This window comes from Plectropomus leopardus, chromosome 6 (genome assembly GCF_026936395.1).
Source record: "Plectropomus leopardus strain MGB_pleo_1.0 chromosome 6, ASM2693639v1, whole genome shotgun sequence".
Classification (NCBI taxonomy): domain Eukaryota; kingdom Metazoa; phylum Chordata; class Actinopteri; order Perciformes; family Serranidae; genus Plectropomus; species Plectropomus leopardus.
In genome coordinates, this window is record NC_142181.1 from 18,269,129 (window position 1) to 18,280,784 (window position 11,656).

At 38.8% G+C, this 11,656-nt stretch overlaps 1 protein-coding gene across 4 annotated transcripts in view; it reads left to right on the top strand.

The window, feature by feature from the left end:
* Positions 1–11,015, top strand: part of kmt2a (lysine (K)-specific methyltransferase 2A) — a 51,044-nt gene extending 40,029 nt beyond the window's left edge. For 3 of the 4 annotated variants that reach the window (XM_042486338.2, XM_042486342.2, XM_042486343.2), the window contains exons 27-34: positions 397–468; positions 2,384–2,610; positions 3,552–3,626; positions 3,716–3,890; positions 4,286–4,393; positions 4,614–4,694; positions 5,040–5,169; positions 5,274–11,015. In XM_042486338.2, coding sequence (XP_042342272.2) covers positions 397–468; positions 2,384–2,610; positions 3,552–3,626; positions 3,716–3,890; positions 4,286–4,393; positions 4,614–4,694; positions 5,040–5,169; positions 5,274–5,549 — 1,144 coding nt within the window. In that variant the 3' untranslated portion in view covers positions 5,550–11,015. The remainder of the gene's footprint in view (positions 1–396; positions 469–2,383; positions 2,611–3,551; positions 3,627–3,715; positions 3,891–4,285; positions 4,394–4,613; positions 4,695–5,039; positions 5,170–5,273) is intronic. The other variant, XM_042486339.2, reaches the window with a different exon arrangement.
* Positions 11,016–11,656: the final 641 nt, after the last annotated feature.

Below are 11,656 nucleotides of genomic sequence, written 5' to 3' on the forward strand. Positions count from 1 at the left end.
TGTGTTTTACATAACGAATTTGACATTGAGAACATTGAGACAAGTTTTTTCTTGGTTTGGTGTTTGGTAATAGTTTTTTTTCTTTGATGTCTTCATAACATTGAAAGAAATAATAGAATACTTTTGTTGCGGTCCTCTAACTTCATCTAAAATGTGTACAGAAATACATTAAGTACTTGTGAATGCAAGAACAGGATCGTCAGTGTATGCTTACGTTTTTAGACACTTCTCTGTAACGAACAGATTATCTGTACAAAATGATGTTTTCAGTTGCTGTGTACTATAATAGAGTTTTGTTCCAGGACAGAGAAGTGAAGTATCTCACCTTGACTGAATCAACAACAAAAGTATTTTGCATAAGTTCCCATTTTGAACCTTTCTTATCTTCTTTGCAAGCAGTTCCAAAGAGCTGAGCTCCCCTGAACCTATGGACATGGGCAAGCCTGCAGACAAGACAGCCAACAAAAGGTATGGAGTCAGCCAAGCCAGATGCCATTTTTTATGCTAAATATATACAGGATTCCCAGTCATGGAATTATTGTAAAAGTATGGAATTAGAGAAAGTGTTCTCCAGGCCTGGAAATGGTTTGGAATTGACAAAATGTTTTGAAAAAGTTTTAGATAAACATTGCCTTGGCTGTTTATAAAAATACCAAAACATATCTAATTTAAATGTTTTAAATTGAAATGTGTTTCTATTACTACTTATTTAAAATCTTGTTCTGCACTGTGGGACCATTGCTACATCACTAGTGCACATAGACCAGGCCAGTATCGTGTGGTCGCCCGGCCGTGTCACAAAACAAGTCACGTCAGGAGAGAAACGCATAAATGCAGAAAAACTAGATAAGCCAAAATAAAGATTCCAAAACACAAATCACCTAAAAAATACAATAAAATGAATATATAAACAATAAGTTTACAAAACAATATAGACGCCAAAGTCGCAACAACATAAAGTTAAAAATTTAATCTAAAAAACGTCAGGACACAAACGTGATTGATTCTGCTGACTGATCCTGCTGACTCATTCTGGAGTCCCCTCATGGTGCCTCAATCATGCTTCGCTGCGGGCAAACAGGGCGACACTGTCTTCATTTCTATAATCATTATTATTACTACATGTAGATATTTGCTTTTACATGCTTCTCTTAACCAAACCTTTTGTCTTGCAATAAAACGGATGGAGAATTTCACACTGAGCTTTGAGGCTTGTAAGATACAAGAATACTTACTGTCAGTGTGGTAAATGGCTAAATGATGCTGGTGACAGTTACTACTGATGGATCGCTTATGTTAGTTTGAGTGGGAGGCTGCTGCACTTCAGTTAGACAGTACAGCAGCATCACTGTCGTCTCCAACCAAATCTCAGCCTGTAGATCAAACCGTTGGCTATAAGTTTAATTTAATAATGTTTATTGAGTTAGGACAGTGTACATTAATCAACATATCAGCAGTAAGCATCAATGTTAATATGCCGGAATTAGCGCAATTATTAAATTTCATCCGTAGTCCTAAGGTAGGCACCGTAACAAACAGCTACACATACAACTCATAGAACAGTCCACAGACAACACATCACAAATGGACACATTGCATTAAATCAACAAAACTACCTACAATTTACAGAAAAAACAAAACACAACTATATGATAGGCTAAAAAAACATGTTTGTTATTTACAGATGGCACTGATATAAATGATACCTTGTAATTCCACTCAGTTTCCAGGTATCGTACTGAGTTCCCAGTTGTTCAAGAGCTTTTATATGGATTAAAATTATCTGGATTTCGGAATCCAGTATTTTGCTATCTAGGATCAACTAATCTTACTTTTGTGCATTTTTTTTCAAAGCAACATCGGATTGGATCAACCTGCTCCAGATTCCAACTTTCCAAGATTATTTATTGTAACTTTTAATTATTTTTGTCTGATCCTGGGATCAGAATAATACTGACTTTTTGGGTCAAAAGTATCACAATCCTTCTAAAACGTTTGAACAACACAAAGCGAAGGTATGATCCAGATCAAAACAAAAATTGGATAACATATTTAATCTGATTTCAGAATTGTTTTTTTCTTTTGAACAACACATGTTTAAGATTTGATCCAATCTGTCAGCTGAAATCCAATCAGATTACTTTTGAGCAACTGGGTCCATGATCTATACGCTGTGTTAGGTCATGTGCAAATGCCCAGGAAGTGCCTGTTTAATCATGCATGAGTGTATCTCTGTATAAACCTAGCTACTTTTAAACTGCTGAAACAAAGTCATGGGAATAGGATAAAATATTTTGAGTTAAGTTTTGAAAATTAATTGGCAAAAACATTTGGCAACCCTGTATAAAGAAGATTTCTCATATTTTTCTCAAATCTTTTTCAGTGTGCTCAGTAAAAAGAAGACATCTGAAGGTCCTGTGTTACCAGGAAAAGTCGTGGGGAAAGACAAACCATCTGCAGCGGGGGGAGCAGGGTCTCTACCTGTGGCCTCACCACCGGACCAAGACGGCAACAGCAGGGATACCGGCCTGGATAGCAAACCCAAGAAGGGCATCATCTTTGAAATCTGCAGCGAGGATGGCTTCCACATCCGCTGTGAGAGTATCGAAGGTGAGAGAAAACGACCTCCCCTTTACCACGTTTGTTAATTTTATGTTTTCTCATATGAACGCCAGATACTGAAGTCCGGACATTATCTGGACTTTCTCTTTCACACATGAAGCACACAACAGGAGATTGTTCGTGTCAGAAGTGATCCCACCTACCAGAAATACTTTGCTTCAGGCAAGGGATGATCCCTGGGTAGATTACGCAGATTACTCTACGGTCACGGAGCTAGTTCATGATTTGGTCAAAAACAGCTTTATCAATTTCAGCTTCAGCCCTAACCAGCGTCATCTCTCCAGTTAGACATTTTCGTTTGTCGTGTTCATGTAAATGACCCTGCTTCCTCACCCTTTTATACTTGATTTCTGCCAGTTTTGTACCGACTTTCTGATGGAGATGTCATTAACATGCCCACCTGCTGTTGTGAACTCTCCAGGCAATGAGCTCCTCTATTCACACATTGTTCATGAGGGCATTACACAGACTTTGTACTAGGAGCTGGTAGATAAAGTCTTTTTAATGATCTGTCCAACTGGTTTGGACATTTGTGTTCTCACATACAGCCGCTGCGGTTAATGTCTAAATTTCAGGTGTGCAGTAATGTGTGAAAGTCAAAAAAATGTGTTTTTAAAGTTTATATAGCTATAATGAGTGGCTTGTTGTACATAATAGAGTGCGCACAGCTGTTTGCAGTCACAAGGAAACAATGTCCTATTTGTTGCAAGTGATTATTACTGTACATACAAAGTGCATTTTACTGCCTGACTGCATTCAGTGTTCTCTGACAGAACAAATAAATTAGTGGAATTGGTTTAATTTCACATACACTATACATGTATTAATATAAAAAAACAAAAAGATTAAAACAGGTGATGTTGATATAAACACTGGACATAAAGCGTGCATGAAATACTGAGCTGCTCTCACTGCCTGTGTCTTTATAGAGGCTTGGAAATCCCTGACTGACAAGGTGCAGGAAGCCCGCTCCAATGCTCGACTCAAGGAGCTCTCTTTTGAAGGTGAGGCACCACTACATCGCCAAACAAAGAAAAACAGATATGTCAGTGCATATGCAAACGATTAGTTGTGAATTTGTTGCTCCTGCCAGGTGTGGATGGACTGAGGATGCTAGGAGTTGTCCACGAGGCGGTGGTCTTCCTGCTCGAGCAGCTTTACGGCTCCAGACACTGTCGGAGCTACCGTTTCCGCTTTCATAAACCAGAGGAAACCGATGAACCTCCCATCAACCCCCACGGGTCGGCTCGCGCAGAGATCAGCCACAGGTTTGAAAGGGACCAACACATATGCACATGTTTATAGGATATTGTGGAGTTTGTGCCAAGACAGTTGTTCCATAGCGGGTCCTGGATGGACAGCAGCCTGCTATGCCAGAGCCAATCGTAGCAAACCGACTAATAATAAATACTGTATTACTGTACTGTACTGTAATACTGTGTTGCACACAATGTTATTATACAATGCAGGTAGTTTGAGCACCACCTGAAGATGACTCTGTGTTGGGATAATGATTCGTGTGTTAATAGGATAACCAAGAGCCTTCTATCTGTCTTTAATGCTCCATGTTAATACATTTGTTTTCATCAAACTTGTCATCGAACCAGTTCTGGATCCTGTTTTGCTTTCTGACAGCTGTCTATTCCATCGGTTTGCCTTCCAGGAGGTCTGTGTTTGACATGTTCAATTTCTTGGCCTCAAAACACCGCCAGCCTCCTGAGTACAGGCCGCAGGAAGAGGATGATGATGAGGGGCAGCTCAGGACTGCCAGGTCTGTTTCAGCACACACAAAATCTCTGTTATGTATTCACAGTAAATACAGTCTGTCTTTTTTTTGTTGATGCACCACCTGATTTTTTTCCTCAAAGAGCATCAGTAAAGGATCATCTTTTTCTTATCATCCAAAACCAAGAGATTTAACAGTTCTAACTATAATTTTGTCAAGGTGGTGTCATAACACCATAACATTTCTTTCCATGCTGTTGTTGCAGGCGTGCGTCCATTGAGCTACCACTTGCGGTGAGATTCAAACAACTCAAGGCCACCTCAAAGGAAACTGTTGGAGTCTACAGGTTAGATCAGTGGTGCTTAAACTGTTAATTATTCATAAAAAATAAGCAGGGCGGTCCCAAATGCCCAAATGATTTTTGCTTTTGGGTGTCTCTGTTCACTAAGACCAGTCCACATTGTCTTTATTGTTTTTAAGGGTAAGATTTGTCATCTGATGTGGTTGTCCAATTAAAATTTTTGAAAGTTAAATCACTTTTCATCCATCATAGCATTTTATTGTTAATCAAAATTAACTGTGCGCTTTCACCAACTTAAAGGAAAGTATCGATACACTTTGAGGTAGAAAAAGGCAGATGTTAGCATTTACACAAACAGACATCCCCTCCAAAAACTGTTTCCCTTCGCAGGTCTCCAATTCACGGCCGAGGTCTGTTCTGCAAGAAAACCATCGATGCAGGGGAGATGGTCATCGAATACTCTGGAAATGTCATCCGGTCTGTGCTCACTGACAAGCGGGAGAAATATTACGACGGAAAGGTGAGCTCTTATGAATGAACTCTGAGTTTTGAACATATATGAAGTTGATTATTTGGAGAATTAAACCACGTAAATAAAAACCTCTGTCTTTTCTTTCCTCAAAGGGGATTGGCTGTTACATGTTTCGCATCGATGACTACGAGGTGGTAGACGCCACGGTGCACGGCAATGCGGCCCGCTTCATCAACCACTCCTGCGAGCCCAACTGCTACTCTCGGGTCATCACCGTGGACGGCCAGAAGCACATCGTCATCTTTGCCTCTCGGCGCATCTACTGTGGGGAGGAGCTCACCTATGACTACAAGTTCCCTATTGAGGACGCCAGCAACAAGCTGCCCTGCAACTGCGGAGCAAAGAAGTGTCGCAAGTTCCTCAACTGATGTGTAAACAATTTTAAAGAGGACTGCAAATCTTTTGAGCAGCAGTGCCACGATGTTCTGAGGTCCCGCGGCACTGGCTGTAATCTCCTGGGTCTGGTCCACGTAGAACTACCGCTGCCACCTGGGCGCAAGCTCTGTCAGTGTTTCTGCTTCTGGTGTTGGCAGGACACAGCAGAGGCAGTGGTCATACTGTACATACAGGAAGGGCCATTTTGGAGGAGGGGCCACTTGTAGAAATTCCAGCATATTGTGCCTCCTTTTGTCTCATTAACATTTGGCATGGGAAGTTTCACCTTCAGAGGTGAGTAATGAAACGGATCAAGCCTTCACAGCATCGCAATATTAACTTTATTTTACATTTGGATGATAAAGTTACCCCCTCAGAATTTTTTACATTGGCCCATCCTCCTTAATTTTCTATAAATATGTTAGTCCGCTAATGCTGAGATGTGAACATAGAAGAAAAAAAAAAATTCAAAGAACTTGGTTCCATTTTACACCAAAGTGCAATTTGTTGAAAGGGACTTGGAACAGTAATTTTACAAGAAAGAAAAATTAGAAACTTGTTAGAGTTTTTTTTTTAATTTAAAATCTCAGTGTCAGCTGTTATTGATGCACATCTCCCTGTCTGAATGTGCCCTGATGCCTTCAGAGCTGTTGTGATTTACTGGAACCTTCCCCTAACTGGGCTTTTTTTTTTTTTTCTAAAAAAAAAAAAAAGCTTGCAGGTGTGTACATTTAACACTGTAAATAGGAGCTGCTTGTGTCGAAGCAGCCTGATGAGAGCTGTACAGGTGGAAACAGCAGGGGGAGCAGTGGCCACAGAAAGGAAGAGAGAAAAAAGAGACGAGGGGGATAGAAATGTAGATTTGTTTTAAAAGCAAAAGGTTATTTTTGGCCGTTTGTGTAAAGGCTGAAATCTGAGGTCGATACCATCCGTTGTACTTAAAATGACTTTCTGACAGCTTGGTAGCTATGTAGACATGTTATTGATGGGATTAAGCCTCTGGCCTGACAGAGCGAGGCAGCTAGAGATTCTGGTGGACTGACAGCCAAGGGACTGGAGAACCCTACTGATGTGCTTTAGTAGATGTATTTATAATTGATTTTTTTTTATTTTTTTTTTTAGCTGTGATCCAGAAACAGCCATTGATCTCACTGAAACATACAGACACGTGCATGCTGCCGTTATTATCAAACTCGTTTTTGGTAACAACATAATCACGTTCCAAATTACAGCAGCAGAGAGAACCAAACATCACACCCTTGAATTGAATTTTCACACAGCTTGTTTTCTTCTTGGCCTGTTGTGATAACCATTACTATGGAAAATGTTTCTTTTTTATTTGTATTAAGTCTTTTAAAGTCTGTTATCTTGTCTTTTTTTATTATGGACAGGGAAATATCATGCTTGCTTTTAAAAAAAACAAATGTAAATAATGTATATTTTTCTACAAAAAGACTTAAAAAGCACTCACTAGTGAATAGCACTTAATGATGGTATTTATATTTTTAAAAAAAATCGTATTTATTTTATTGCCATTTTTGTAGGAAATAGAGGTTTACAAACACTAATGCTTGGTCTTTATGTTTTGTATTCCGCTGCCTTTTCAAAGTTGTTTTTTGTTGTAATTTTTTTTTTTTTTTTTTTGTAGCCTGAATGTTTTCTTTGATTCCAAAGACTGACACTGGTCTGTGGCTTGGTCCCGTTGAGTTCAGTCCACCAGTAGCTCTTTTATCTATCCCAGGCCGTTTGGTCGGAGCTGACGTTTTTTGTTTTTTTTAAATTATTTTTCATTGTTCCAGTTCTAGCTGGCAGTTTGGCAGTCATGTGAACTATTATTATGCACTTGAGAGAGTTAAGATTGTTGATCCATAGCAGATATCTCCATCTCTCTCTCCAGCCTTATTGTCTCCACACCACATCACACCGAGAATCAAGTCCATTCACAGGCGGCTGCCAGGCAGATGTATCAAAACGAGTCAGTTTTTCTCGTCACCAATCAACCATGGTCAACAGCCAAGTGGCACGTGTAAAATCCAACAAAGAACTGTTTAGTCCCCCTGCAGACTTTTAGTAAAGAGGTGCCTTTATTTTAATGCTACCAACAACATTCATCAAATCTCCATTTTTAATGAAACGAACCACTTCATCAGTGCTCATCTTTTAATTCTCTCATTGACTATGTTTACATGCACAAAATATTCTGTTTTTTCCCCTTATTCCGAAAAAGATGAGCTGTTTACATGACTAATTGAAGTGAATATTCCACAAATATCTCTGTTTACATGCAGTCGTGCATACACTGATTAACGTGCCCTAACATGTTGTTTATCATGTCAAAATATAGAAAAGATAAATAGCTGGAGCTGCTTGTCATTTTGCTTCTTTGCAACAAAAAAGGACTTGTTTGACCTTTTTAGATAAGATAGTATTAGACTTGTGTAATCCCTCACTGGGGACATTCACACGTTACAGCAGATCAGCGGTTAGAAGAAATAGAAAAACCCAAAAAGAGCGATTTAGTGCTTTAAAAAAAGGATAAAAATATTACAAAAATAAAAATTTGATAAAATAAAATAAAATCTTTCTCCCTTTTTTAAATTCTTTCAACCACCATCTTAAAAATGTCTATGTTGTAGTATTTCCATGTATCCAAAAACCTGTTGATATCCAAAACTTAAGTAAATGTTAAAAGTAGATGTTTGAAAGAGACTGAATAATTAAGAGATACATAAAGAAAAGAAACCACTGTTAAGTTGTCACAGATCTTTGTTCCAGGTGACGTGACGTCGCACTGAAACACCAAAACAACCCAAACTATACACACACACACACACACACACACACACACACAAACACAAAAGGCACACGTGTCTGCTGCAGTGCTTTGTACAAGCTCTGCTTTCCTGGCAATGGGAATGCAGTCTATAGCCTATTTTTAACGGGTTCACCCGTGTTTAAAAAAAACCTGAGTACACATGCTAATTTTGGTGGGAAAGGGATGTTATAATCCAAAAGCCCTGTTTACCAGCCCAAATAATGCCATCAAAACCCCAATATCATCATATCCCAATCGTAAAAAGCTTAATACGTAAAAAGGCCACATTTGGAATATGCCGTTTGCATGACCTGCATCAAACTGTGGATATTTTTTCATGTTTGGATAATATTGGAACATTAGTGTGCATGTAAACGTAGCCATTCTGTCTCCTCCTGGTTTGCCTTAGTTGTAAATGAGCATGCCCTTTTCTCGCTTACAAGCCTTCATGCCCTGAACCGAATATTTTGATCAGACTGTTTGGACTGAGTGGTTCCACTCTGCGACTAAAGTCTTGTTTTTGTCCCTTTTTAATTTATTGATGTTTGCCGTTCATGCTGACTTCGTTATCATTTAAAGGCTGTTAGCAGTCTCTCCCATGCTGCTCCTTGTTGTGAACTGAAACAAAAATACGACCCACACATGGTTTGCACTTTACACAGGCACTGAATAGACATAGGAAAACTCTTTCTCCAGACAGACAATGCAACTCCAATGCTGAAACCACAAGCACAGATCGTCACTGAGAATACTTGGTGCATCAGGCCCTGATTTAAAACCAGTCATTCTGGATCGATGACTCTTGAGAGTGGCGTTTGAGGCTCTAGCAAAGTGCACTTGACTCTTTTTCTGCAACAAAGTGAAGGCAGGGACCACGCCAGCAGCCCGATCCTTCCTGAAGGTGCAGTGTGTACAAACCTTGGCTGTGCTTTTCCATTTTGGGCCCCAAGATCGAGGCGCCCCTTTAACCTTGACTGATAGGCCGGCTTTGGGGTCCTACAGCTGCACTATGTCGGGCTTGCTGAGTTCAGCTGCTAAGGTCAACAATGAATGTATATTCCTCCTCCACGTCACCAGACTTGTTGATACTTTGTCAGCGACTTTTGTTTTCAGTTCTTGTGTCGACGACGTTGGTAGATATTGGTAGAATTGGGCGGCAGTTTCATTTTAGCACTGGGAAAAATACTGAAGTGTGGCATTTCTGTCTGCAGGACAACAGGTTCTTACTGGGTTAGCTCAACAATTCACGCTAGCATCGGTGATAACACGTTTGCTGATGCCAAGGGCTCTGTCTCCGGCTCTCATCTCTCGAGATCCACTTCAGTGAACAATAAGTCATTTTTTTTCACCGTTTAATGGCATATATACAATAAGGAAATGGTCTCCGTTGTTTCTTTGGACTTCACTTTACCCACGCCACACCAGTGGCCCTTCTCCGTCATTATCTGTAATTATAGTATAAATACATAACAATATTATACGGAAACATGCATAGTAATTTCTTGTACTTTAGTATCTATACAGTATATGGAATGGACAGACAAACTTAGTTACAGTAGCAAAACAGCAGATTTATAATGGTTAATAGCAATGTTTCAATGTACTCTATAATGGTTTTGTGTTACAGTACTATCAGATGAAACTAACGTGCATCATTCTTTTGTATATTGATATCCAGTACCAATTTTGCTGTGCCTGTGAGCGCTCCTCCATCAGCGAGGAGCGCTGCAGTTTTTCTTTTTCTTTCTGGAAAGGAACGGTTTTTATGTGATGAGAAATGTAACTGTATTAATGTGGTTGTGAACTTCTTGAGGTCTGCCATTTTTGTTTTGTTTTTTTTTCCCGCCCCCTGGTTGTTGTAGTGAATGTTTTTCTGTTTTTTCTTTGTACGTTATAACAGGGACTTTTTTTAGACTTGATGTGGTATAAATTAAGAGTTTGGTTTGTGGAGACTGACCAGGAGTTTTAAAGATCCCACCAAAATGGCTGTTTTTCATTTTGGAAAACCTCTCATGTCTCCCCGATCACCTCGCTCTCCTCCGAAGCTTTGGTTGTACTTATCGTGTACTGTTTTTTATAGAAAGTCATAATGCTGAGATGATGCTGAAGCTGAAAACATTTAATTTATTTATTTTGTGCAACATCCACCCTGAATTGTTCTTTTACAAGTCAAGGTTTGGGAGAGGTCGGACGAGTACGTAACATGTATTTGTAATTTTTTAATTGTTTCTTGTGTATAGAGGTTATCAGCCTAGGACAGGATGTGGTGTCAACCGAGGGAGCGAACCTTAGGACGTGAAAAAAAAAAAAAAAAAGAGAGGGATCGTGGATCACGAACAGGCTCGTTTCTTATGCCTTGAATATACCTTTGTCTTATCAATAGTCCTCCTGCTCTCTGTAATAACGGTATTCATGAGTTCAACAAATCATTTTTTTCTCCCGCTTTACCAGTGTTCTTTCAATACACATCAACGAAATGAAGGAAAACCACAATAGTGAAAATAGACCACAAACTACTTGGTTGAATGTATAATTAGGAAACAAAGTTGTAAATAAGTGTAAAAAGAAAAGTTTCTAATCATGTTTATTTTCTATGCACTTTTTTATTTAAGTGATAGTTTAAATAATAAACATGTCTCCTTTACTCTTTTTTTTGTCTCTTGCCTCATTTACTGTTTAACTAAGGGAACATAACAGTGATTTAGACAATAATCTCACCACAAGGAGTGCTTCTTAGCTGTTCCAGAGCTTTCGATTGTATCGCATGATCTTCATCAGTACATGTTTTTACGTCTGCATGAACAAGAAGTCTTTAAAGTGCTTTGTAAATTGCTAAATTGTAAATGTAAATTTTGCTGATAAGATTGTGTGAAATAATTAGAAGCTTTAGAACAGGGACTAAATGGACCATCTGGTGTTTTTCTCAGCTGTGTATGTTATATCCAAGCGTTAACCTTGAGATTCAACTTAAAAGAAAAAGATACAAAATAATAATAATAATTCTAACCATTTTGATAAATTTGAATATATGAATTGTATGATGGCAAGTTATTGGAAAATTTTATGCAATCAGATAAGATTAATGTAATAATGACAACTTTTAGTCACACTTCAGTTTTTTATTTGTACCTTTTTTTTTTTTTTTTTGCATTTTCCATTACATTAAACTTATTTAGTCAGTAGAACCAGTTATCTCCGGGCCCAATAATGAGTTGTTTTAAAGTTCAAAACTGAGTTTTTATCCAGCCAAGAACATATTTTGGAAAATAAGTGAACCATCAGACT